The 27671-nt window shown below is 52.3% G+C and overlaps 1 protein-coding gene across 3 annotated transcripts in view; it reads left to right on the top strand.

Annotated features, from left to right (window-relative positions):
• Nucleotides 1-27671, top strand: part of PKD1 (polycystin 1, transient receptor potential channel interacting) — an 81606-nt gene that overhangs the window by 4737 nt on the left and 49198 nt on the right. For all 3 annotated transcript variants that reach the window (XM_085592037.1, XM_085592035.1, XM_085592036.1), the window contains exon 2: nt 27409-27480. In XM_085592037.1, the coding sequence (XP_085448163.1) occupies nt 27409-27480 (72 nt within the window). The remainder of the gene's footprint in view (nt 1-27408; nt 27481-27671) is intronic.

A 27671-nucleotide genomic window follows, 5' to 3' on the forward strand; every position in this document is an offset into this window, starting at 1 on the left:
GTTTGCACTGATTTTTCCCTGTGTTTCCTGAAATTTTTAGGTTTCCTGGTGGTCTTTTTCTGTGTGTTGGTGTTTCCTTGTTGGAGTGAAAGTGAGGGCTGATCTTGCTCTTCTCCTGCTGCCAAGCCCCCGACAGGTTTCTTTGCGTTTCACTCAGCTGCTTTCATTCTGCTCACACAAAGAGTGGCTTTAAAAGAAAACCACTCACTCAGAAGGTAGAACTCATATGGTTTGTTAATGCTTCTCTGCCTTTTATCCCATTTAATGGGATTCCTTGTTTTATCTCTTGTCATGCCTCGTTTTCCACACTGTGGTTTCCATAACGCGTCTCGGCGTCATCCTTTCTCCGTTCCTCCAAGCTTTGTTGTCCTTTGATTCATTTCTGCAGTTCAGCTTGATTTTGTGCTTTATTTACTCCACATGTCCCCAAACATTTATCTGAGTTGTAGTAAGGCAGTAACAGAGTGAGCAGGGGAAGGAGGACAGCTCAAGAGCAAAGCTCTGCGTTCCAGGGCGGAGCGGGCTGGGAGCTGCCTGGATCTTGCTCTTCATGTGAGGAGAGTGCACGGAGCAGTGGGGGGAACAGGGTGGGTTTTGGGGGACACAGCACTTGTGAGTTAGTCCCTCCACGGCCACCAGCACGATTTTAGGCAGTCGCTGTCAGACTCAAAGGGAAAATTTCCCATCTTTTCCCCAGTGGAAAGTTGGCAGCTCTGCTCCCGGGCTGTGCTTACGGTGCTGTTGCTGTTCAGAGGAATGGCTGCTGCTGCTCACCAGCCCACCCTTTTCTCCCCTCACATCCAACCACACTCCTCTCCCTCCCCACCATCCCTCCCTTCTCTCCAGCCCTTGCTGAAATGTGGCTCCAAGGCTGCAAAGCCGCAGTGGCTGCGGAGCTGCCGGCCACGCTGCCCTTCAGCTGCGTGGACAAGCTGTGCTGGAGGTCACTAGCTGTCCCAAAGGAGGGTGGTGGTGTTCCACCAGACCTCTCCAGCCCTTATTTCTCAGCCTTCCTTTGCAGTAAAGAGTGAGCCTGGTTTTCATATCCAATCACTGTTCTTTACGTAGATGCTGAAGCGAAGTTGGCGTCTCTGTCTGCCAAAACTAAAAACGTCAATTGAAACATAGTGTTGGTTTTTGCTTTGCAAAGGGCACAAAAAGCAAAAGTCATGTGATTGCTGCCATTGACGTTTATTTAAAGGATAGCTGTCATCAGGAAGAGCATCAACAACGTGCAAGCTGTAGCGTTGGCAGAGTATTTATAGGAACCGTGACCAGTGAAGAGATTCTGTCATAAATCACAGAATCCTGGAATAGTTGGGGTGGGAAAGGACCTTAAAGAGCATCTCATTTCACTCCTCTGTTGTTGGCAGGGACATCTTCCTTTAGACCAGGTTTCTGCGAGCCATGTCCAACCTGGCCTTGAACACTTCCAGGGATCCAGGGGCAGCCACAGCTGCTCTGGGCACCCTGTGTGCCAGGGCTTGCCCAGCCTCACAGGGAGGAATTTTTTCCATATATTAAATGGAAATAATTCAGTTTTTAGGTGGGAACCCATTCCCACCTGTCCTGTCATTACAGGTGCTGATGAACAGCCCCTCTCTGGCTTCCCTGTAACCCTTTCAGGTACTGGAAGGTGCTGTGAGCTCTCCGTGCAGCCTTCTCCTCTGCAGGCTGAACTTCCTCAGCTTTCCAGCTCTTCCCTTTCCCTTGGAAGATCACATCCTTTTTGATAATGTGCAGATAAGCCAAACACATAATTAAAACAATTCCTCAGCCAGCTGTTCCTGCTGCATTAACAGCAAAATAGCTGCCCTCAGGTTAGGAACAGGTAAATCTCTTCAGCTTCCTGGCATCAGGCCTTGGAAAAACCTCGCTGAGCTGAGCTCGGCAGTGAAGTTTCAGACGTGGCATATGGTCCTGTGTGATTCTGTTGAACCTGCTGTCGTGCTGAATTCAATTAGCAGCCCGTGCTGAGGCAGTGTGGCAGGCTGGGTTGGTGGCAGGACTGGATGTTCATTCGCTCCGTGCTAACACATCTCCCACCTACGGCATCTCTGGGTGCTGGAGCGTGGCCCTGCTGTACCTGCAGCCTGGGGCTGGGGGTGCCCGCTGGCAGTGCAGCTTTGGGAGCTGGTGGCATCCTCGTTTCTCACTGCAGCTGTGCTGGCAGATGCTCTGGGGACTGTGGGGACAGGGCTGTGCTTGCTGTCCCAGCAGCCAGAGCCTGCAGCAGCTCGTTCCTGCGGGGCAGCCTGCAGTGGCACGGAGTCTGGATCCAAGCCACGACTCCACCAGCCTGTTCTATTCATCCAAAATTGTCCCTGGCCACCACGGCGTGGCCTTGTTTCTCCTGCTGACAGCTGGGCAGCTCATTTTCTGCCAGCCTGTGCAGGCAGCTCCTTGTGTGAAGCACTCTGGGCTCTGTGTGTGCAATTTGCTTGTCTGTGATGGAGTCACAGGGGCTAATCCCTGGTTTGGAAGGGGCATTTCCAGGGTGGGGTTTGTAGCCCTCCCAGAGCCTGTGCCCACCTTCTTGGACAGACTTCCTGGTCCTTCAGAGAGCTCCAGGAGATCTGGAGAGGGGCGTGTGACAAGGGCATGGAGTGCCAGGACAAGGGGGAATTATTTCTCACTGCCAGAGGGCAGGGCTAGATGGGATTCTGGGGGAGAAATTGCTCCTTGTGAGGTTGCCAGAGAAGCTGGAAGTGTCCCAGGCCAGGCTGGACAGGGCTTGGAGCAGCCTGGGACAATGGAAGGTGTCCCTGCCCTGGCAGGGGTGGCACTGGATGGGCTTTGAGGTCCCTCCCAGCCCAGAGCTTTGAGTGATCCCCTGCTCCTGTGGCACTTGCAGATCCCCAGCAATGGCCCCATCCCAGCTCCATTGCAACATCCCCTGGCAGCCCCTCAGCCCTGGCTCCCGCAGGATCCCTGCGGCTGCTCCGGGCTCCTCTGGCAGGGACAGCACCAGGATCCAGAGGCCAAGGAGGATTTTCCCTGCCGGGACAGGCAGCGGCTCCTCTTCGTCCTGCCCCTGGCCTGGGAGCTCACCCGGGATGCTGTGGAGCCCCGTGCCAGGGCTCGGGGGCACTGCTCCTGCTGGGAATGGGCTCTGCTCCTGCTGGGAATGGGTTAAATGGGCTCTGCTCCTGCTGGGAATGGGCCCTGATCCTGCTGGGAATGGGCTCTGCTCCTGGTGGGAATGGGCTCCTGCTGGGAATAGGTTAACTGGGCTGCTGGGAATGGGCTCTGATCCTTCTGGGAATGTGCTCCTGCTGGGAATAGGTTAACTGGGCTGCTGGGAATGGGCTCTGCTGGGAATGGGTAAACTGGGCTGCTCAGGGGGCTCTGTCCCTACTGGGAATGGGTTAACTGGGCTGCTGGGAATGGGCCAGCTCTGGGAATGGGTTAAATGAGCTTTGGGAATGGTTTAGGCCAGCTCTGGGATGGGTTAAGCAGGCTCTGAGATGGGTTAAATGGGCTTTGGGAATGGTTTAGGCTAGCTCTGGGATGGGTTAAACCGGCTCTGGGATGGGTTAAGCCGGCTCTGGGATGGGTTAAGCGGGCTCTGGGATGGGTTAAGCGGGCTCTGGGATGGGTTAAACGGGCTCTGGGATGGGTTAAGCCGGCTCTGGGATGGGTTAAGCCGGCTCTGGGATGGGTTAAGCCGGCTCCCCGGCCGGGCCGTGGGAGTGGCGCTCCAAAGAAGGACCCGGGGTGTGGGGCTGAGTCCTCCGGAGGGAGGAACCCGAGGAACAGCTAAGCCTGGGAAAGCAGAGCCCAGCCGGATTGTGTTGGCCAAAGTTGAGCGTTTCTCTCTCAAACCACGCCTCGGCAAGGGGGTGGAGTGAGGCCGGGCTGGAGCTGCGGGTTTTGGTTTGGGACAGGTTGGTGAAAGCATCTCCCGGGAGGTTCTTGCACTGACACAGCCCCAGGGTGGTGGGCTGGGGGGGATGATCCCTTGATCCCTAAAACTGTGATAGGAGCACGTGGATCCCTTTCAGAGCTGGGAAAAAAAAAAAATCCTGCGATCTTCTTTTTTTTTTCTTTTTTTTTAATGTGTATTTTTGTAGTGCAAAAATGCTGCTTGAAGAAGCATTACACCAGTGCCTATTTTTGTACCTCTCCGTTCACCCGCTTGCCTCACAGCTGGCTGGGTGTGTGTTCGGGATGAATGCAGCCTTTCCACGTGTGGCTTGGAAAATCCAGCTGTTCCATTCCTGCCTCTGCTGCCCGTGCTCCCAAATGCCACATTGCCAAGAGCAGGATGCCCATTCCTGGCACAGGCTGGGCACCCTCTGGGGCGTTGGGTGTTTGAGTGGGGCTGCAGGAGAGGTGCCAAACAAGCCTTCCCTTGCAGGGGATGCTCATGGATGGCCCAGTGTGCAGCCCAGGACTGGCACCCAGCGTCCTGCTGGCATTCCTCTGGGAATGCTCACGGTTTCCTGGGCTGCCCTCCTGTGAGCAGGGGCTGTGTGGCTGGCTGGGAGCAGAGGGAGCCATCCAGCCACGCTCTGCAGGCAGTGCCAGCCCCTCTGTGGGGTGATAAGAACAAGAATCATGGCCCTGTTCCATGCCACGTGCTCCCAGCACGGCGCGTGTGCCACAGTTCCTCCCCTGGGGCTTGGAGAGCCCAGGGAGCAGCTGGAAACCACAATGGGATGCAGAGTGGAGCCTCTAAGAAAAGCTTTGCAGCCACACTCCCTCCTCTTTGCTGTGCTTTGTGCCCCCTCAGACACCTCTGCTTAAGCTGTGTTGTTTCACCAAGAGAGGAGAGGGACAGGGTTTTTAGGGTGGTGACAGCCCTGTCACCCCCAGACAGGTGCCAGGGGCACGGGGAAAAGGCTCTGAGCTCTGGCAGAGCCCTGTGCAGGCAGTGTGGTGCTGCTGGCCCTCAGCAGAGTTGGGTTTCACCCCTCCCCAGATGAAAAAAAGGGTTGGAAAACTTTGTGGAAAGAGTGAGCTTGCAAAGGAGGAGTTTGGCAATGGAAAGAGCAATCAACTGGCACCTTCCATGTTTCCTATTGCTCTACCAGCCCTGGGATCTCATGGATTGGGGCAGGCACAGCAGAAGGGCAGTTCTTACCTGAGACCTGTATGTGAGCCAGGCAATCCTGAGAAAGCATCAGCTTGCAATTTGGGCACTTGCCTTTGAGCTTGGCAGAGCTGCTGCCATTCCAGCCCCCTCAATGATTCCAGCAGGATGCTCACCGACTCCTCAGTGATTTGTGGCCCTCGCACCTAAGCATAGCACAGTTAAAAAGAAATCTTCTATTCCCTAAAGGCAAGCACAGCACTCATCTGAAATATGAAGCAGAGTGATTCCCTGGGAGAAGAGTTTCCATTGGAAAATAGCTTGGCTCCCACCCAAGCCTCTGTGAAGGAGTTGTAGAGGACAGCTCGTTGCTGCTACCTGGGTGATTTTCGGGAAGAGGACTGTTCACTTGAGCAGGAGTTGGTGGAGCCATTAGTCAGGATCCCCTCTCAGCTCCTTCAGTACACAGCAAAAAGAAGATTCCCTGTCCTCCCAGACTCTGGGGACAGCTGCAAATAGAGAGCCACTGCCATGAGAAGAGTGGCGTTGGCCAGAGATTCATAAGTAATGAATTAAATCTGTGCAGAGCAAAGGTTTCTATCAGGCTGTGGGAACATTATTTTACTCCTACGGAGGGAAAACATGAAGTCAGTGGCTTTATAGACTGAGCTCTGCGACCTCTGATTGCATGGATCGGTGCAAAGTTTGGATCAGAAGTCTTAAAAAAATTAGCGTAGACGAAACTGAGGTGGGAAAAGAAAAGCTAGAAGAGGCCAAGGGTTAGGCTTTGTTAGTCTCTGAGTTGTGTTAAGAAAATTCACTGTAGCTGGTATCTGTGGTGGATTGCGTTCCTAGAGCAGTAAGGAAGGGCTTCATTTAAGGAAAATTAAAAGGAAAGGTGCTTCTCCTGTGTGCAGGAAAGCTGTGTAGGGCACAGCACAAATCAAGCAGCACTGTGGAGACAAAGCTGGAGCTCTCTGGGTGGCACTCGAGGTTCTGCTGAGCTGACACAAGACAATTCCCAAGGTTTAATTGAGAGGGAGGACACACCCTGCTTTCTGCAGGGAGTGCCAGGAGCATCACTGGTTCTTGAATCTGTGTTTCATGCAACACAATAACTTCAGTAGCCCAACAGCCAGCCCCCGAGCTCTGAAACCCTCAATGTGCTCCCTCTGTCACTCCCTGCATCCAGTAATTAACCATTACTTGGGAAGCTCTGTGCCTTCTCAGTGCTTGCAGACAGTGAACTGTCAAGGCAGCAATGCCACTGGCCTTGGGGAGTTGAATTTCTGATTACAGGCACAGATTGCATCTGGTACAGCCACAAATTCAAGTGGCATTAACTTGGCTTTGCTTTGCTTTGCGTGTAGTGCCCCGTGCTGTGCAGCCACTCAGGTGGGAATATTTCCCTCTGGCATAAGTTAGTCTTTGCAGCAATTAAAGGGTTAATTACAGCTGGCCATCAGATCTCTGGAACAAGCCAGCAGAGCCCACTGCTGTGCTCTGTCTTCCTGAGGATTAGCCAGACACATCCAAGTCTCCAGGGAGAGCTGGGAGAGTGTGGAAATTCCTGTCCCAAACACCCCTGCTCCCACAGGACCCACAGCTGCCCCTGGGGCAGGTCCGCTTTGGCTGCTTGGGAAGGACATCCCATAGTCATCAGAGGGTCTTTTCACAGAATCCCAGGATGGTTGAGGTTGGAAAGCACCTCCAAGCTCGCTGAGACCAGCCCCTCTGGAGGATGGGCAGCCCAGCTCCGGATGCTCCTCTGGCAGGTGGGTGCTCAGATCAGCACCTTTAGCTCCCTGTGCAGACTGAGCCCAGTTCCTGTGTTCCCACAGAGCAGGGGCAGCTCCTGGGGCTGCTCTTCCCTCTCCTGGCTTGCTCTGCAGCTGCTGGAAGCTGCTGGGTCCTGCAGCAGCCATGGAGGCTGTGGGCAAGGCCAGGAGGAGCTTCCCTGTGTCCTCCCTGGGCTCTCAGGGCAGTGCCGTGTGTACCTTGGCTTGGGAGGAGAGCTGAGCTACTGGGGGCAGTGTTGTCTAAGAGCTGGGACTGCAGGGGGAAGCAGGACTCCTGCTTTTGTGTGCAGCTTGGCCCTGCTGGTGTGGGCTGGGCTGGCAGCGATTCCTCTGCATCCCTCTCCCTTCCCCTGCATCCCTCTCCCTCTCTCTGCATCCCTCTCCCTCTGCATCCCTCTCCCTGGCTGAGCCATGGGCTGAGGCTTCACTGAGGGTTGTGCTGGTGGCTGCTGGGATTTAGGTGCTTGTGGAGTGCTTGGCTGCCTTGGATTTGTGGCTCCTGCTTGCCTGGTGCTCTGCCACGCTGGTGAGGAGGCAGTGAGACATCCCTCAGCTGCTCCTGGGAAGGTGACTCTTCAGGCTGAGCAAAATGGAGATGTGGGCTCACCCTGACAGGTTCATTGGTACCCTTGGTCCTGCCTTCCCACCCCTGCTTGGCCTTCAGCCTCTTCTTCCTCATCGTCCGAGCCAAACACAACCTTGTGCTTGGGGGAACATCCTGAGTGGCAGGTACTGGAGCCAGCAGGGCCCCGCTGTGCTTCCACAGCTGGAGAACTGTTAATTTTGCTTTTAAAGGATCGGAAAAAGAGGCAAAGTTTTGTTTTCTGCCCAATTTGTACTTTTTGTTCAGGGCAGAGCCATCAGCTTCCCAAACAGAGACATCCCAGCCCCATAATTAAGTGTGGCACGGGTGCAAAAGTAAAATTTTAGGTTTCTAGAATTAGGGGTCCAAAGGGGACAAGCTGGAGGAAATTGGGTGTGCCTTGTCCTTTTTCTCCTTCTTCATGCCCTCCATGTCTCACTGTGGTGTTGGCATTTTTCTGTTGGTTCAGGCTGGGGACACACTGTCCAACGTAGGTGACAGATATTGGCACGTTCTTGTAAATGCAGCCCAGGGAGTTTCTGGTATTTAATGTTTGTAACATCCCACTGAGGGCAGAGCCCCACACGCTGCCCTGCAGGACAGAGCTGGGCAGGGCAGCAGAACATGTGAGAGATAAACAGAATAAACAACCTGGAAACCAGCACAGACCAATTATGGCTTCTGCTTTGGCAGTGAGGATGAAAGACAGAGACTTTCTACAATTTTGGGATCATCAATACCCCAGATTTTGACATGGAGGTGCCTCTGTGGTGAGCTCCAGGCAGCAGGAGCCATTCGGTGGGACAGGGGAGCGAAGTTTCATCCTGGAGCTGTGCTGGGGTTCTGGATTAATCATTGCTGCACTTCATGGCTGTGGCTCAGAGGCAGAACCATCCCCATCACCTGAGCACTGTGCACTGCACTCACGGGGATCAGGTGCTGGCACAGCTCTGCTGCAGAACTGGGGCTCCCAGGAGGCAGCAGGGAGTGCAGGCAGTGGTTAATAGGTAGGATGGAGTTAATCATCCACTGAATTCCTCAGCTACAAACTCTCTCCTCAGTATTTTTTCTGGTGCTGTTGCTGGAAAGGAAGTGGGGGTATGTGAAGCAAAACCACACTTAACAACTCACAGTAGCCCTGGTGTGTGCAGGATTTCTTGCCTGGTGCTGAGGGTGGGGCTCCCCTCTGAGAGGGGATGCTTGGATGGTCTGGTAGAGCTGAACAGTGCTGGGATATTTGATATATCTGCACCTTTCCCTTCGTGTGCCTGGGCCAGGCCCTGGAGAAGGAAGTGTCTGCACTTTCACCTGCCCAGGACCCAGGGAAAATCTGTATTTTTCTCACAGTAGTCCATCCCCAACAACTCAAACAAAAGTGAGAGAACTTACCTTAATTGATAAAATAGCAAGAATGCAATTACTTACAAAAGTCCAGCTCTGCCAGCCCAAACATGAGTCAACTACCTCTCATAAATCTTGAGATTAAAAAGAAACTAAAGAAGGCCAAATGCTGATGCCTTTTGTGTTTTGTGAACTCCCATGTAGGAGACATCTGGAAGCATCTCTGTCTCTCACTGAGGAGATACAGAGGAATAAAAGATTTCAGCAAAATAGAAGGGAAGGAAAAAGTAGAGGTTATAATTTAATGTCATGATTCCAGGAGACAAGGGAACCCACCGCTTCTTTTAGGACAAAGACTGAGTGTATTTCTAATTCTTTTTGGGGTAAAGATGAGTGATGTAGAGCCACATACCATAGGACCAAGTAGAGGAATTTTTCACATGTGAGTGAAAAAGAACCCAGCTGGTGTTAGTCATGCTGCAGAATGCGTTAGCAGCTCAACAATGGCCTTAAACACTGAGTGGGATCCAATTTAAACCCATAAAAGTGAGGAAGTCTGGACTTGGAGCCTGTTCTTCTACCTGTGTACTCAGCTGTGCATGGAGTAGCTGTGGCATAAACAGCCCAGGATGGTGTTGGGATTTCTTTTTACTCCATTAAACAGTTGTCATTTGTTTCCAAGGGTTTGATTTTATTGCTCCTCCTGTTTCATGCAGCAGGAAAAAAAAAAAAAAAAAAAAAAAAAAAAAAAAAAGCAGCCCAACACACAAGAAACATATGCAAATTCTTATTTGCTCCAATTCAGCTGAATGTAGGAGCTAGGGCTCTAGGTTGCTTCACAACAATGTCTAAATGATTCTGAATGTAACAAAAATATGTGAAATGTATGCTCAGGCCTCTGAGGTGGCAATCTTAGAGGTCTTTTCTAACCATGGTGATTCTATGATTTGCCTTTTTGTCTTACATGGGAGCACTAGTGATGAGTACAAAACCCACTCTACAGTTCTAGCCCAGGCTGAGCATGGACAAAAGATGATTATCTTGCTTCTGATGCCCTCCCTTCCCTCTTCCCATCCCTGGAAGTGTCCAAGGCCAGGTGGAATGAAGCTCTGAGCAGCCTGGTCTAGAGGAAGGTGTCCCTGCCCATGGCATGGAGTGGATCTGGTTGGTTTTTAAGGTCCTTTCCAACCCAATGCTTCTGTGATTCTACAATTCCCTTCCTTTGCTGATAGCCCCAGCATCATCCCTCTGTGCTGCAGGAGCTGTGTGGAGCGCCCAAAATCCAGATGTGCTCCAGAGCCACCCCTTGCCCTCCCGAGCCCGTGCCAGGCTGTGGGAAGGGTCTCAGCCCTGTGCTCATGCCGTGTGTGCAGGCTGTGCTCTGCGGGGCTGCTCTGCTTGGGAAGTGCTCTCAGACAGCCCAGGAGGCAGCTCTCAGGGCTCTTTTGGCAGGAGGGTGTGGAAAATGTTGGAGGGGAAGAGTGGAGCTCGGGCGGCGTGCGGCCGCGTGTGCCTCGGTGGCAGCGCGACGCCGGGCGCTCTCCATCCCTGCTCCTTCCCTCTGCTCCCAGCTTGCTTCTCTTATGGGGAAACAGGAGCTCTTGGACAGCTTTTCGTGGGCTGAGGTGGGACAGACAGACAGACTGGCTGCTTGTTGGGAAGAGCCTCGGGGTCTCCGTGTTCCTGACCGCAGTGACACGGGGCAGTGACAGCGCCGTGCCCAGCGTGGGCAGCTGCTGGCACAGGCACGGCTGGGCAGTGATCCCAGCTGAAAAGGGACCTGCTTTGTCTTTGGTGCCTGGCCCAGGAGCTTCTCTGACAGGGGTTTTCCCACCTGCTCAGCCCCTTGGTGCTCTGGGCTGGGTGACAAGGTGGGGACGGGTCACGGGCTGGGCTCCGTGGTGTTGGAGGGCTTGTCCAGCCAGAGCAGAGCCTGGATCAGGAGCATTGTGGAGGGTCCAGTTCTTGCCCTGTGCCGTGCCTTTTCCTCGTGCACTGGTGATCCTTTTCTCCCTGTTGAGCTGAGCTGTGATGCTGGATCCTCAGAGCAGTGGCTGTGAGGGTTGCATAACCCCCATGCATGGAGCCTGCTGCAGTGAGGCAAGTCAGTAATGTCCTCTTGGATCTGAGAGGAAGAGGGATGCTATGGAAACCTAACTTGTTATTATTATATGGGAACAAAATTTATTATTTCGCTCTTGAGCCTCAGTTTGTGATTACGCCATGGAGCAATTTTTAGCCTTGGCAAGAAGGTGGTTTAGCATGAGATCAAAGATGCAGCTTAACTCAGTGTCTGCTGCAAATCCTGAGGGCGATGCTGTGTCTGAGAGAGATGGGCAAATTCTCCTTCTGCCAGCAGCGCTGATTTATGAGTCCTATCCTTCTTGACGTTGCTGTGGTGTGCAGAGTTTAGCGAGGATGTTCATGCAGACCTTGCAGAGTGCCTGTGTGCAGCCTGAGGAGGGATCAGGCTGCACTCAGGTGTGTCCTGCACACCCAAGCCTGCTTTGGGAACCTTCCAGTGCCCACAGGGCTGGGAGCAGTGCTGGGCACAGAGCACACTGCCTGCCCTGGCTCCTTGAGGCACTCTGTCTGTGCCATTTTATTTGTCTTGGCCTGGCCTTGGTGCTTCCTTGCTCTTCTTTCCCTTTTAGACAAAGCAGATTTGCTGGTGGTTTGTGTGCGCCGCGAACACCCTCTTACACAATCACCCTCGTGGCTTTCTGGGGAACAGGGAAGAGTAATTTTGGATTTAATCATGAAACTGAGGCACAATCCATGATGGTTACCTGAACCTGAAGTGAAGCATCAGCCTCCCCAGAGGCTCCTCAGCCAGCCCTGTCCATGTTTGAGTCGCCCTGTGCCAGGGACGGGGCTCAGCCTTGGGTTTCTGCTTTAACCAGCATGATCAAAGCAACAACAACAAAACCAATCTGTTTTACTGTAGGGAAAACATCCATGGGCTGTAAGGGGTGTGACTTTCTCTCTTTTAAGATGTCTTTGTCATCTCCAGGGGCATCTGCCCTGGTGGGTCTCTCGTGGTTCATTTGCCCTTTCTTGATGAGTTTTTCACTGTGTGATGTGTGGGGACTTTGGGTGTTGAACTTACACCTGGAGTTCAGGTGAATCAACACAGAGCCTGTGCTGAGGAACTTTGGAAAAACCCTGAGCCGAGGAAGATTTAAACTGACTAATTAAGAAAAGATTTCTGAGAGGAAGAATCAGTACCAGTGTCAGTCCCAGCATGTGCTTGTGTGGGGAGTAGGCAACAATTTAATACTGCATATATTTACATATGTTTACAAATATGTACATACTGACCTGGGAAGGAAATGTCTCTTGGCTGTGCATACACAAAGAAAAAGAGATGATCCAGCACAAACAAGGCCCATGGAGCCACCTCAGCCTTACTCTGAATTCTCCAAAGAAATGGAGTGTTCCAGCCTTGTTCTTGTCCCATAGATGAGGGAATGGCCAGGCTGGCTGGCTGAACCCAGCCTGGGATATCTTACCAGCCTGTGACAGATGGAGAAATCAAACAGGGGACTTTGGGATGTGCCCTGTCCTTGTCAATGTGATGAAGAAATCAGGGGGGAAAAGTGTCACAAAAGCTGCAGGGAAGAGCTGCTTGCCAGAGAGGTGGAGTAATTAAAGAAAAGGGGTGGCTGCAGTAGAAGGGAAAATGCTGATTGTGAATCATCAACTGTCCGTGCCTTTCCTGCTGTAAAAGGTTTGAATGGCCCAGGCTGTGTATTTGTGCTGGCAGTGAGAGATCTCTGCAATCACAGCTGTGCCCTGTTTAGCTTTGCTACTATTTGGAGGATCTGTGCCAGGACTTATTGGAATCGCCCAGGCAGACGTTTAGAAGATCCTTTAAAACTGGTGGGGCTGTGGGATCAGAAACCCTCGCTTGTTCTCCAGGGAAATTGGCTTTGTTTAAACAAGGTCCACAGTGGGATGCTGAAGTGTGTGAGATGTTTTGTACAGCAGTGTTTAATGGGATCAGGAAAGGGATACCTCCCAGTAGTACTTGCAGGTATTAAATCATTAAGAAGATTAGCAGAGTTGCAAGACCTTTTGGTTTTTTTTTTCCTTTAGACAGTTTATTCCACCTAATGATGTTCTTATAAAAGGATTAGAGGCATTGGTCCTGTGAGAGAAGGGAACAGGCACTGTGGTGATCCTCCCTTTAACAGATGCCTGTCAGGACCTGTAGTGGGAAGTGAATGGAATTATCCTTCCTCTGATTCCTCACAGAAAAATCACAGAATCATGGAGTGGTGTGGGCTGGAGGGGACCTTAAAGACCACCTCATCTCAGCTGAAGGGCTGCAGAGGAGCTGCACAGGAGCTCTTTTACAGCCAGCCAGACAAGCCCAGGAGGGTCTGACCGAGCCAGAGGTCAGGGGTAGATTGTTCTTGTTGCTCTGGACAGGTGGAGATCAGTCCAGGCCAAGGAGAAGAGTTGAGCTGAGGGCAGCAGTGCAAGCAGGTTATCTCGAGGTCAGCTGCATCTTTCCAGGATAAGCTGATGACTTGGTTGAAGCATTCTTCCAGAGCTCTTTCCAGGGATCTGTCCTTTGGTGTCCACCCCATACCTCCACATACGTTGCAGAGTGGATTTCTCAGGCCCTGCTACTTGGCAGAAGCGTGGACAATAACTCATCTTGGGCAGATCATGTTATAGTTTTGGTTTCTTCTTTTCTGGAGTTCAGGTTTTCAAAGGAATGGGCAGAACTGGATGTACAAGTCCTGCTGAACCCAGGAGATCCAGACCCTTCCTGGCTGTGGTGTCAGGCTCGTGTCATTCCAGCTCCGTGTTCCTGCAGGAGACTGAAATTTGGTATGGGTTGGGCTGAGCACCTGGAAGGGCTGGATCAGCTGTGGAACAGCAGAGATGGAGACATCCTCATCAGCAAAGTTTCTGCCTGCATGCATGGTATCTTCAGCCTGGTGGGCAGCAGAGTTCTGCCCATGTTTCTGCTGGGGGAACATCCCTCCTGAGGGCCTGCAGGATTCTTCCTGGTTCTGCTGGACTAATTTTGCTCCTTCTCTTCCTGCTGCTGGTTCAGGCTGCCGAGCGTCTCCTTCCTTCCTCCCCTGGAGCTGGGTCTGCATCCCCTGCTGTTGCTGCTCCTGCTTTCCTTCAGAGGCTTTTTGAAATTTGATTTTGAACTTCAGTTGCATTGTTAACATATTTGCACACTGCCAGTTAGTGATCACTGCACGAGGAGAGGACAATGTCCCTGTTCTGTCACCTGCCCCATGGCCAGACCAGGTGGGCCACCAGCAAACCAGTTTAACCAGCAAACCAGTTTAACCAGCAGACCTGTGGCACCACAGGAGGAAGCAGCTCCTTTTGCTGCTGTGATGGATGCTGCTTTTCAGAGGGGATGGGGAAACACCCCTTGTCCTTGTCGCTCCTGGGATTTCCTTTAGCACACGAAAAAATTGGACACCTGGAAGAGATGTGGTCCCCACACCTGAAAGAGACTTCAGAGAAGGAGATGTCTGTCCCCATGGCAGCAGTGGGAGCCTGGTCTGTCCTGACTCTGGGGGAGGGCAGGGGAGACAGACAGGGGGATGGACTGGAGCAGAGGTGGGCAGTGGGATGTAGCTGGAGCAGAGGTGGGCAGTGGGATGTGACCAGAGCAGAAGTGGGCAGTGGGATGTGGTTGGAGCAGAGGTGGGCAGTGGGATGGGACTGGAGCAGAGCTGGACACTGGGATGTAGCTGGAGCAGAGGTGGGCAGTGGGATGGGACCGGAGCAGAGCTGGACACTGGGATGTGACCAGAGCAGAGCTGGACACTGGGATGTGACCAGAGCAGAGGTGGGCAGTGGGATGTGACCAGAGCAGAGCTGGACACTGGGATGTGGCTGGAGCAGAGGTGGGCAGTGGGATGGGACCAGAGCAGAGCTGGACACTGGGATGTGGCTGGAGCAGAGGTGGGCAGTGGGATGGACTGGAGCAGAAGTGGGCAGTGGGATGTGGCTGGAGCAGAGCTGGACACTGGGATGTGGCTGGAGCAGAGCTGGCCACTGGGATGTAGCTGGAGCAGAGGTGGGCAGTGGGATGGACTGGAGCAGAGGTGGACACTGGGATGTGACCAGAGCAAAGGTGGGCAGTGGGATGTGACCAGAGCAGAGCTGGACACTGGGATGTAGCTGGAGCAGAGGTGGGCAGTGGGATGGGACCAGAGCAGAGCTGTGCTCCGGGTGGGAGCTGGCCCAGCGTTACATAACGCACCAGAGCCACGTTCAAGTGATTAATTTGAGGCTCTGGCAGCCGCTTCCCTGTAATAATATTTTAAACATTACTTTTCCACTGGCCCTTGCCAGCGATCGTTATTTTGCGCTGTGGAGGCTGTAAAATTTCACTTCAAGGATGGGTTTCACTCCCGTTACAGAATGTGTCTGGAATGTGCAGATGTTTCCTTCGGGGAATAGGGAGCCAATGGGCTCTAACACATCAGCCCTGCGGGGAGGACTCAACGTGCTCAGCAGCCCTATTCACAAAATCCCAAACAAACACACACACACTGAGCCCGTGGAGCTGCACCCACACTGGGCATGGAAACCCAGGGGCTGCTGGAGCTCAGGAAGGTTCCGGGCTGGGATGGGCACAGAGGGGTCCCTCAACACAGTGCCACATATTCCTGTTTTCTGGAAGAGTTGTGCAAGCTTTGGCTGGCTGGGTGCAGATAAGGTGGCTTGGAATGATGTAGTTTCTGAGGTGCCTTCCAACCCAAACCATTCCAGGGTTCTGCTGGGTTTGAACTGGAGGGATGCAGGGTTAGGTGGGATATTGGGAAGAAATCCTTGTCTCAGAGGGTGGCAGGCCCTGGCACAGGTGCCCAGAGAGGCTGAGGCTGCCCTGGATCCCTGGCAGTGCCCAACACCAGGTGCAGGGCTTGGAGCAGCCTGGGACAGTGGAAGGTGTTGGGATTGGAACTGGATGAGCTTTAAGGTCTCTTCCAACCCAAACCATTCTGGGGTTCCATCATTAACCTCCCACAGGTATCCAAGGGTTGTGCATGTCAAGGACAAAGCAGTTGCTGTGGATGTGCCAGAATTAGAGAAAATGGGAAGATGAGATATAATTGCACAAAAAAAAAAAATTAGTTTGCGTGGAGAGTGGAGAAGACTGAAAATTGCTATTTATGGAACAGTTTCAAATTAAGGAGCTTCAAATTAAGGCTGTAACCATCCCTGAGGGATATGTGGTGGGGCTGGTCCTCTTTTAATAGGATGATAGCGGAGCGTTCATTTTTTTACTTCTCTGATTTTCTCTTTCCTTATCATCATCACTGCAAAGAAGGGGAGAACAAAGCATTGGGGCATCAGGTCCTTAAAGAGGAGCCCTTGAAAGGTCAGTCATGGACACAGGGGAAGATGCAGAGGGATTTTGGAGGGCCAGGAGGGCCAGGACAAGGGGAAATGGCTTCACACCAGCACAGGGAGGGTGAGATGGGATACTGGGGAGAAATTCTTCTTGTGAGGCTGCTGGAACTCTTCCAGGGCACATGTTGCCCAGAGAAGCTGTGGATGCTCAAAACTCTGCCTCTGGCATTGTGAGAGCCTGAAAGAGAACTGGAAACCCTTACAGAAAATAGATATACAAGATAGGAAAGGGAAATGTTGGTTGTGATGAGCGTGGGCTCAGATCAGGCCCATTGAACAGTGGTAAGCAAAAGAATCTTAAGGAGAAGTTTGTGTCCAGCCAGGTTGAGAAGAGTAAAGAGTTTTTCAAGTATACTGAGAATTAAAGGAGTTAGATGATACTGGTCTGTTAATAGATGAACATGGTCAAATTATCAATGAAAATACAGAAAAGGGAGCACTGCTCAGTAAATATTTCTGTTTTCTATTTGGAAAAAAGCCAGGTGATGTATTTGTATCATATGAGGATGATGAAACACTTTCCACTCCAACAGTAACCGAGGAGGATGTTAAACAGCTGCTGTTAATGTTAGACCTTCTTAAACCAGCAAGTTCAGATATTTTGCATCCAAGAATTTTAAAAGATCTGGCTGAAGAGTCCTCTGGGCTATTAATGTTCGCTTTTAATGGATTTTTGGGCCTTAGGGAGATTCCCAGGGACTGGATCAAAACAAACATGGTGCCAGTGTTAACAGAAGGTAAATGGGGAGGTACAAACATTTATCAGCCCAATGTCCTGATTTTCTGTCCCAGGATGAAACAATGCTGTGCCTAGCATGGCATTAGCTGAAAATTAAAGGGTATGGTGTAATTAGTGGCAGTCAACATGGAAAATCCACTTATGGAAAATAGATCTCCCAAACCTCTGCCTTTTAAGTAACTTTGCAGATGGAGGAGCAGAAGATGCTGACGTTGATGTAATACACATCTGATTTCTGCAAGAAGTCAGAATTTGAATTCTGAGTCAAATTTTTGAGTTTGACTCAATGTCACATGTATTTGTTAGGAATTGGAATGGAAGAAACCAACATTGCAGATGTTAAAGGGATTAAACATTGGCTTCAGAATGTTTCACAGAACGACAGACTTGACCCAAACAATTGTTTAGGTTGGAAAACACGTCAAGGCCATCCAGTTCCACCCCCCTGCCATGGGAAGGGACACTTCCCACTCCATCAGTTTGCTGCAGCCCAGACCTTTCAGTGGTTCCCAGTCTTCATGTGAGATGGGAACATCCTCTGGAAGGTTGGAGCTGCCTGCTCGGGCTCGACGCAGGAATCGTGTGTGGAACCTGATGGTTTGCAGTGTTTGAGCTGCTGGGATGAAGCACCAGGAATAAAGATCAGGACTGCAGGGAAAACAGCACAGGATTGTGCTGTGGGCCAGGGCTGGGGGTCTGAACGTGCTGCACTTTTTGCTCCCAGCCCTCCTGCTCTGGGGATTTTCTGTTGCAGGCAGTGGCTGTGAACTCAGGGCTGTGCTCAGCATCACAGAGCAGCACCAAAGTTTACTTTGGGCTATTTTTAAACATATCAAATACTAATATGACAACCCCAAATCCATGAGTTTTCCCTCTGGGAGGAGGAAAGTAAGTCAGGAGGCTCATCAGCTCTCCAGCACAGGCTGTGCTGCAAAATCCTGCTCAGAGTTGGTCTCCATCACTGACAATGCTCTGCCTGGTCTGAGTGGCTCTTCCTTTCTTCTTGTCCTTTTCCCCATCAGTGTTTTCAGGGAACATCCCAGGCTGGAGCTGAAGGATGTCGGTGAGAGCCTGAAACGGGGAGCCTCTTAAATGAAATGTTGGTAAAACATATTGGAGATGAAAATCAAGTGACAGACGGGGCTAAAATAGACAGAAAACTGTTTTTCTTCAGGAACTGGAAAACTTGGAGGTGTCGGAGGGGGCTGTTAGCTGAAGGTTGAACAGATTGGGACTGTCAGCTGTGAAGGGGACAGCTTTGAGGAGCATTGCCTGCCCTGGGAAGGGACAGTCCAGGTCTGGGGACGGGGGCAGTGGGAGGCACTGGGGCAGGTCCTGGCCATCCCCATCCCTGTGCTCCACCTGCAGGCAGGTGCTATGGGCTGGGGAATTTGGGAACAGGACGTGGAGCTCAGACTTTGCAAAGGACTCAGGAGGAAAAGATCAAAACCCTTTCATGTGGTCTGCTCAGCTTTGTGCTGCTCCAGCAGTGGGAGGGAAGTGGTGACATTCCTTCAGCCACCTCGTGCCTTTGGCCATGAGACTCTCCTGTGTCCTCTGTGTGTCTCCTTCTCCTGCCTTGAGAGGCTTTGCCTGGTGGCTGCTGTTTCTCCTAAATCATCAATCCTTTGTGAACTCCAGGGCTTGGAGCAACCTGAGCTAGTGGAAGGTGTCCCTGCCTGTGGCAGGAGGTGGAAGTGGGTAATCTGAAAGGTCCCACCTAAAGCATTCCAGGATTCCCTGATCCCCTGTGAGGGCTGTGTTTTGCTGCTTGTGGCTTTGTTTTCCCGTTGTTTGTGCTGCCGGTGCCTGACACGCACTGACTGTTCCTGTGTGAGAAATGGGAGACTTGTTTCCCAACTGTTTGAAGAAATCACTTTTGATCTGGTACTGCCTTATCAGTCTGACATTCTCTCAGCTGGGCTGTGCTCTGAATTCAGCTCGGAAGTGGGGTGAAGGTTTTGACAGATCTTCCCCGTGTTTTGGAGGGTCAGCCAGTCCCTGGTTCGTGGCTCTCATTCTGTATCAGTGACATCCAAATTGTTCCCTGTTGCTCTAGGACACGAGAAAGCACAACACGAGCCACTGTGATGGCAAGGTAAAAAAGAAGAAGGTTTATTTTCTGACTCTAACTTTTATACTTTTTTAAAGGTGACAGTGGATTGGAGAGTGAATGGGCCACCTCTCCAAAGACATTGGACAAACCACCAGTACATCAACTTTCTCTACCCCGACAAAGGAATATAAAACAATATGTTGTTTATAAAAAAATGTGTAAGAAAGTTTTCTAACAGAATGTAAACACAAAAGGCTTTAAAAAATCTTAAGAATCAGGGAAACGGTTCTCCTGTTCCTTTTGGGGTACAAAACACAGGTACCCCAGAAAGTTTCCAAGGAACAACCCAGTGAGACTTTACCAGCGATTGCAGATGGGACGTGTGCTTTGGAGAAGCCTTCCTGGAGTTCTCCGTGTCCCTTGGCTGCAGCTCCCCTGTCAGCTCAGTGACACATCCCTGTGATCAGTCCAGCATTATCCTGAGCCTCCTGCATCCTATGAACCCTGCCTGGGGCTCCTTTCTTGTGGACTGCAGAATTTACAGTGCTGGGACTAAATAGCATTGGGGTTTTTACTGTTTCTCACATCCCTAGAGGACAGCTGTCCAAGGAAAAGCCTCACTTACTAAATAAATATAAATTGAGTAATAAAAAACCAGGAGGCAAAGATTATCTACGCCATTCCCTGTCCCAGTGGTGAGTTAATATCAGTAATACCTAAACATTTATTGAAAACTCTTCACTTTGTTTAAGGAAGATTAAGCACTGAGTAGCTCAGCTGTGTAATCCCTAAATTACAGCTTCCAGAGGGCTCCCTTTTTATGGTAAAATCAAATGTTCCTGGTTTCCCAAGATGCTGACTTGGGGAGGTGCTGGGTTTTCAGGAGAGCAGAGCTGGGCACTGCAGTTGCTGTGCTGGCACGCAGTGGCACAGGACGTGGAGCAGAAATGTTTTGAGGGAAGAAGTGGGCATCTGCATGGAAAGCAGTTGGCTTTGGGCTGCAGTAGGATCTGCTTGAGCTGCGCCACGTGTGCTAGGAAGATACTTGGACCTCTCAGCTCTTTAGTTGCTTTGCAGACTTTCCATGAAGCAGATGAGTATTTGCAGGGCTGACATTGGCCTGGCTGGAGCTGCAGGCAGCTCGTTCAGGTGCGGCGCTAATTACGGACATCAGCTCCGTTTGGTTTTTGGGTTGCTGCTCTCCTGAGCTGGAGCTCTCTGCTCTTCCCATCCTTGCTGTGCTCTCACAGGGCTGGGTGGTGCCTGAGGTTTCTTCCTCCATTTGTGCCACGTGAAGTCAGCCCTGGCAGCGAGGGCAGGACCGCGGCCGGTGCCAGCCCTGCTCAGTGCCAGCTCCTGCTCCCTCGGGTGGCTCAGAGCAGGGAGCTCTCAGAACCGTGGCCACCCCTCTATCCACCTCCCTGTCCCCCTGGAGCCCCTTCCTGGCCTCCCCAAGCGTCCCTGGTGCCACCCCAGTGGTGTTGGGAATGTGGGGATGGAATTGGCTCAGGGCAAGGATAACGTGGACGAGGATGTGGATTTTGGGAGCCCCCTCGCAGCCCCCTGGGCAGGGGAGAGGGATGGAGCACACGGTGCCATGGCTGCAGGACAGCCCTGCCAGAGCATGACGTCCTGCATGAGGTCACAGGTCCCCTTTGTTCCAGGGCCTCCATCCCTGCTCGGCTCCACAGCCATATTTGGGAAAGTCTGCGGGAAGCTGCCGGCGGCAGGGCTGTGAGGAGCTGCTCCTGGAGCACAGCTGCTCTGCAGACAGCTCCCACCTGGAGGGAGGCTTCTCCTGACCTTGCTGGGGCTGCCCTGGCCGTGCTCGGAATGTTCCAGCCGTGCTTGGGGTGCCCTGGCTATAGTGAGGATGCCCTGGCTGTGCCTGGGATGCCCTGGCTGTGCCTGGGACACTCTGATCATGGCTGGGACACCCTGGCTGTGGCAGGGGTGCCACAGCTGTGGTTGCAATGCTCTGGTCATGGTTGGGACACCCTGGCAGTGGCAGGGCTGCCCTGCCTGTGCATCCTGCAGTTTTTGCATCCTCACCTCCTCTGTTTGCCCCAGGGTGGGGCACGGGCACAGGGGCACAGGGAGTGTAGGAGGGACAGTGTCCCCTGGGCTGTCCTGAGCTCCCAGCTCCGTGTTCTCCCTGCTGCTCAGAGCACAGACTCTCACAGCTCCCTTTCCTGAGCTATGAAGAGCCTGTGGCCTCAGCCTTGGATTTGCTCCTGCACACCCAAGGGTTTTGTTGTGCTGCTGCTCAGGGAGAGACTTGAGCAGGATGAGGCAGGGCCCTGAGGTGAGGGAGCAGCGTTGCTTCATCCCCCTGCTCGGGGGGCCCACAGTGATGGGGTGACCTTCTCATGGTCCTGCAGGACTGGGAGAGACACCTGGGTCTGCTCAGGTTGTCCACAGTGATGGGGTGACCTGCTCGTGGTGCTGCAAGGATGGGAGAGACATCTGGGTCTGCTTCTGGCCCTGCTGCCCTGCCAGGGCTCTGCTCTCTCCAGGACAGCACAGGGTGTACAGAACATGGCAAAGATGCTCATCTCACCTTGCATTTCATACCAACAATCAGGATTTTGCTGGAGGAAGAAAAACGTTCCATTTTTAGATGAATCTTTGTGAAAAAGGGTTTTGGGGCAAATTCCTCAGAGAGAGAGAAGGACTTGAGCCAGCATTTGATAAATTCAGAATGAACAGATGAATTGTCATCGTGCTGTGACAGCCTCGGGGATGTGAGGGTGCTCACAGCTGCCTGCCACCATGAAAGGCCCTCTTGGTGCTGGGCTGCAGCTCTTGGGGTGATGTGTGGTGGAGCTGGAATCCTTCTGCCTTGGAAAATCCCTGCTTCAGCAGGACTGAAAGCAGTAACTGGGGGTGGAGAGCTCCATGTGCCATTTCCCTCCTGTCTGTGTTGAAAGGCAGAGAAGTCCTGGTGCAGGAGAGCTGTGAGGCTGTTCCTGTCAGGCAGGGTGTCCCTGCCCCTGCTGCAGGACCACAGCCTTGCTCCCCGTGCCCTGCACACAGGAAAATCCGAGGTTTTTTCAGCTTTCCAGAGCCATTTGTGGAAATAATCTCTATCCTCACCTCTGCACACAAGCGCTGCTGCTTCTGCTGCGCTTCCTTGGAGAGGCGCAAGCCAAAAGACGAAGGAAAAAAGGAATCTGATCAGCAAAAACCTGTAATTTTTCCTGGCTCGGGCAGGCAAGAGCACGGAGAGTTTTTCCTGCTCTTTTCTAGCAAGTCTGTTCTGTGTCAGGCAGGATCAGCTCCAGGCTGCCTGTTGTTCCTGGAGACAGGCAGGTGTTGGCCGTGGCAGTGGAGGCAGCCCTGGGCTGTGCAGGGCATCCCTGGGGCAGCCGTGGGCCTGGCAGGCTCTGGAAGCTCTGGAAGCCGTGGAAGGCTCTGGAAGCTCTGGGCTTCGCCGTGTCTCACCAGCCACCCCATGTGTCCCTGTGTCACAGCGTGTGGAATGGTGCAGCCTGGCTTTTCACAGGATCCTGGGGTGGTTTGGGTTCCAAAGGACCTTAAATCCCATCCAGTGCCACCCTGCCATGGCAGGGACACCTCCCGCCGTGCCAGGCTGCTCCAAGCCCTGTCCTGGGGCACTGCCAGGGATCCAGGGCAGCCACGGCTGTGTGCTGGGTAAGAAATGGGAGCTGCTGGCCTTTGCTGTGTTTCCCTGGCCCCTCTGGGCCTTTGCTGCCCCACAGGCACTATCAGAACCCAGCACATCCCTCTGGCTGCCTCCAGACCCTGGCAGGGGGCTCAGAGACCCTGGCACGAAGTCAAAAACATCTGCGACTTCGATTTTAGCCCATGGAAAAAGCTGCCAAATTTGTGTGAGGAATTACAAACCACAAGGGTTTGAGTAGTGTGGTAGTTGAATTAACACAATTTTTGAGATTTTTAGAATGGGGTTCAAGGGGGTACAAGATGAAGGAATTTGGGCGTGTCCTAGCCTTCTTTTCTTTCTTCTTGCCCTCCGTGTCTTGCTGTGATGGTGACACTTTTCTGTTGGTTTGGGATGGGGACACACTGTCCAACACAGATGTCAGATATTGGTGCTTTGTTATAAACTGTCTGTATGTAACTTTTAATATAAAAGGTAAAACCACCCAGAGGGCACCCAGACTGCCGTGGCTTCTGTACCAGGCAGAGATGGCAGGTCAGAGAGAAAATATTACAGATAAGGAGAAATAAATAACCTTGAAAAATTGACTTCACCTATCCAGACCTCTCCCTTGGCTGCTGGGCTAGGGGAACAAGGAGTGACCCCAAGCCACTGTTGGGGTCTCAGCAGCTGACCTGACAAGGAGCTCAGCCTTGGTGGTGGCCTTGGCCTGGAGCTCCTGTCCTGGGCTGTGCCCCAGCCACGCGGGCTCCTCTCACTCCGACGCTTCTCCTCTCTGGATGCTTCTCCCATTACTGTTCTGGCAGGGCTCCCTGCACCAGAGGGGCTGGGGAAGTTCTGCCCTCGCTCTGCCTCCCTCCCTTTTTGTGAAATGGAGGCAGAGCGGGCCCACAAATGACATAATGAGAGCATGACATCAGGCTTGGCGGCGGGGCCGCCCCTGCTCTGCCGAGCTCGAGATGTTCCCTGGAAGGAGGGAGCAAACAGCAGTGCCCAGAGCCAGCCTGGCACAGCGGAACAACCCCCAGGCTGGCACTCAGGGGGCTCCTGAGCATCAGCGAGGCATGGAGTGGTGGCACCGAGCCCTCCTGCTCCCTCCTGTCGCCCTCAGTGCTCTGGTTCCCTGCCTCCTCCGTGGGTGAGGAAGGAGCCAGCTCTCGGTGCCTTTTCCCCAGAATTGCCCAAGTCCCTCGGCAGCAGGTCGGGCTGGTGGTGTGTGTGCTGCACCCAGCCTCTCCCTCTCTATGAGCTGGGGATGCCAGCTCCAGGATGCTCCCAGCACCACACAGGGAGTGCTGGCAGGGCTGGGATGGAGCTGAAGGCTCCCAAGGCTCAGGCTGACGCCCTCACTGCTGAATATTCCCTTATTTCCCAAAGCTTCACCTTCCTCGCTAAGCCACCTCCCTTTTCCAGAAGTATTTGAGTGTCTCCCTTTGCTGGGCTGGGAGGTGGAACGTGGCAGTGTGGGAGCTCTCAGTGACACAGTTTGTGTCCTGTGCCTTGTGGTGACTTTTGGTGCCCCATGTCCTATGGAATGACACCGCATGGCTCCACTTTACAGCTGTGGAAACTGAGGCAGGACTGAGCAGCTGGGACTCGTGGCTGCCCTTTTCCAGGAGGCACAGCGAGTTCCTCCAGACCCCCGAGCCACAGGAAAGGACATTTTTCTTTCTCCTCGTGGGGAGGGCGTCAGGCTGTGTGTGCAGAGTGTCAAAGGAAAGCCTTGTTTGCTGCTGGCTTCAGCTCTGCTTTGAACCTGCTCCGAATTTCCTCCAGGCTGGCAGCGGGCTGGGAAAATACAGTCGTGGCAGTCTGTGGTGCTGCCAGGCTGAGCTCTGTCCCACAGTATTTCCTGGTTTGTTTTCTTCCCAGCTTGGTTCCCAGCCGCCTCTCCCATGCCAGGAAGGCATAAGATGATTTTTCATGCATGTTGGAGAGGGAGCAGTGGGAGAAAGCAGCTCCCTGGAGCTCGGCTGGAGGTGGCAGGTGCTGGATCCACCACCATTCCTTATTCTCCCAGTTGTCCTGTAACCAGGAGCTCTGTTTCCCTTGCAGGAGGTCAGGGAGGCTGAAAAATGAGGGGTTTTATACCAGTTCCTCGTGGGATCATGAGGGCAAGGAAACAGCAAGGGAGTTGCCCTGGTTTGTAGGTGCCAGTAGGGAAATTGTAGGAAATAGCAAGGGAATTTTCCTGGGGGAATTGTAGGAAACAGCAAGGGAATTGTCCTGGTTTGTAGGTAAGGAATTGTAGGAAACAGCAAGGGAATTTTCCTGGTTTGTAGGTAGGGAATTGTAGGAAACAGCAAGGGAATTTTCCTGGTTTGCAGGTAGAGAATTGTAGGAAACAGCAAGGGAATTGTCCTGGTTTGTAGGTAGGGAATTGTAGGAAACAGCAAGGGAATTTTCCTGGTTTGCAGGTAGAGAATTGTAGGAAACAGCAAGGGAATTGTCCTGGTTTGTAGGTAGGGAATTGTAGGAAACAGCAAGGGAATTTTCCTGGTTTGTAGGTAGGGAATTGTAGGAAACAGCAAGGGAATTTTCCTGGTTTGTAGGTAGGGAATTGTAGGAAACAGCAAGGGAATTTTCCTGGTTTGCAGGTAGGGAATTGTAGGAAACAGCAAGGGAATTGTCCTGGTTTGCAGGCTCCAGGCTGGTGCCTGGCCTGGATGGAGCTCAGCAGTGTCTGTGGGCGTGGGACCCAGCTGGAGCCAAGGGCTGGGGGTCCTTGGGCAGCATCTGAGCTGCAGTGGAGTGACAGTGCCAGGGTTACTGGCAGCCTCCAGGGGTTCAGCCGTGGGGCTGAGCCCCAGCTCTGCCCTGGTGAGCATCTCTGCACGCTGGGCTGTGGCTCAGGGTGCTCGGATGGGTGAGCTCAGCCCGTCACACCTGATGGCAGCTGGGCCCTGGAGGGCGCAGGATGCCAGCCAAGGTCCTTTGTCAGCAAATAAAGGACAGCAAGGCACAGGAGCCCTCTCCAGCTGCGAGACACGACACCCCAAAGACAGGATCTGAGTGTCTGACACCTTCCCAAGCTCCCCCTGCACCTTGGAAGAGGCTCTTGGAAATGGCAGAGCCCTGTTTTTGCAGCAGCTGAATGGTTTGTTTTGGAGGTTTTGCTTGTCTGGGCGAGGAGCAGGAAGGCATCTGAGCTGAAACTCCCATTTCCTTTCCTTGGACTTGAGGTGCTGCCTAAAAACCAAATGGGCGACTTCCAGGTATTTTCAGAGGAGGGAAATATTTGTGCTGCTCTCCCTGGAGGGTGCCTGGTTGGAGCTCTGGCCCTTCTGGTGCTTCCCCACAGCAGGACAGAGGGGTTCAGTGCACAGAGGATGCTCAGGAGAGGTGGAGCTGGGGTGTCCCCAGGGAAGCTCTGTTCTGCCTCAGCTCCTGGGTTCCAGTCCAAGCTGTCTCTGTGCTCTCCTCCAGTGGGAGCTGGGAGCAGGTTTGGGGGTGACTTTGCTGTCCCCTGGGCAGAGTGTGGCTCAGCCAGGGATGCTCTGTGCTCCTCCAGTGCTGTCCCAGCTGCTTCGGGACAGAGATCACTGCCGTGATCAGATATTTTTGTTAATGTATTCACTGAGCTGCTATTTTGCACATTTCTTGGACTTCTGTATTGGTGAACTCTTCTGAATCCACTCTCAGCTTGGCAAATAACTCCCAGACAGCAAAATCAGGGGAAAATAAACCTTTTAAAGAGGCATCCATCCCTGTCACTTATCCCCAGTTTCCTGGAATCGTATGTAATTTTCCTGCCAGTTTGGCAGAATTATTTTCATTTGGATAAATGAAGTTTAAATGTCAGATCAAACCAAGAAATAATTGATTAAGGGGTAGAAATAACAGCTGAGACAGCCAGGAGAAGTGACAGGAGGTGTTTAAAGGGAAAAAAGTGAGAAAGGAGTATGGCAAAGTGTGTCCAGCCCTGTCCTCTCCTGGGAGCTCAGCCAGAAACCCAGGAAGGGTAAGAACATCACATGGGCTTGGAGGAAGTGTTTTGATGCTGCTCAAGGGAAGCTTAGGCCAAAGGAGATTTTTCTGAAAAACGAATAGTGAATTTTATTGGGAACAAGTGGAGACTGATGAGCGAAACTTTAGCTTCTTCTCTGAGTGATATTTAAATTTGGGGAGGAAGATGGTGGGTGAGGAGAGAGCTGGGCTGGACATGGGGAGTTTGGTTTGGATGAGCTGAAGGCTGTTGGTGTTACTGGGAGCAACTGGAGACTTTTTCAAGCAGCCTTCCTTTTAGAATGACAATCTGTCCTGATTTCAAATGGAAAATATTCTTTATTGCTTCTTCTTCCATTTTAAGCTTTTCCAAAGAGAGACAAAAAGATGTTTAAAACGTAGAGTTGACGCATCAATTTTGTAATTACTGATCAGGGCTTTGGCACGAGAAACACACTTGGAAGTTCATAATAAATTTTTCTCTGAGTTAATTACTACTTGCGTCTAAAGTACTTCTTAATGACTTCTTTGAACATAGATTAGACTTGAATATCTTTTAAGAGGGAGCATCACATTTAGTACCACATGTGGCATGGTGTAATTGCTCCAGGTGTGCTGCAAAGTGGGGGCACGTCCTGAGGCTCCTGATCTCTTTTTGCAGGTTATATGAGCAGCAAATGCTTTATGGTTTTGGGAAAGGTGTTTTCTTTGGCTGGGAAAAATGCTCTGCCTTCAACACATCACGTTTCCAGTCAGGATTCTGGCTGGGGTTTGGAGAGAGGCTCTTCTGAGGTCTGCTAATGGAGGTGTGACAAAACGGGGTTGAACAAAGGGCTGAAATTTTTTTTTTTTTTTGCTTTCTCTAGGGATCTTTCCAATAACAGGATCAGTGGTTTAGATGTTGAGCTGTTCAGAAGCCTGACTTCGCTGGCAAAGCTGTAAGTACTTGCTGTGCCCCCCAGTCCTCCCAGTGCCCCCAGCACGGCTGAGCTGGGCCCTGGCTTGTGTTGTTCTTGCTCCACCTCATCTCCCCAGCCCCACCTTGTCCTGTCCCTGGGCTCCTTCCCTGAGCCTTTAGCTGCTCACTCCAGTGATTTGGGAATTATTGGCATTTGGAGTCGGGCAGGGT

Source organism: Lonchura striata, chromosome 14, assembly GCF_050655825.1.
Source record: "Lonchura striata isolate lonStrDom1 chromosome 14, ASM5065582v1, whole genome shotgun sequence".
NCBI classification, from domain to species: domain Eukaryota; kingdom Metazoa; phylum Chordata; class Aves; order Passeriformes; family Estrildidae; genus Lonchura; species Lonchura striata.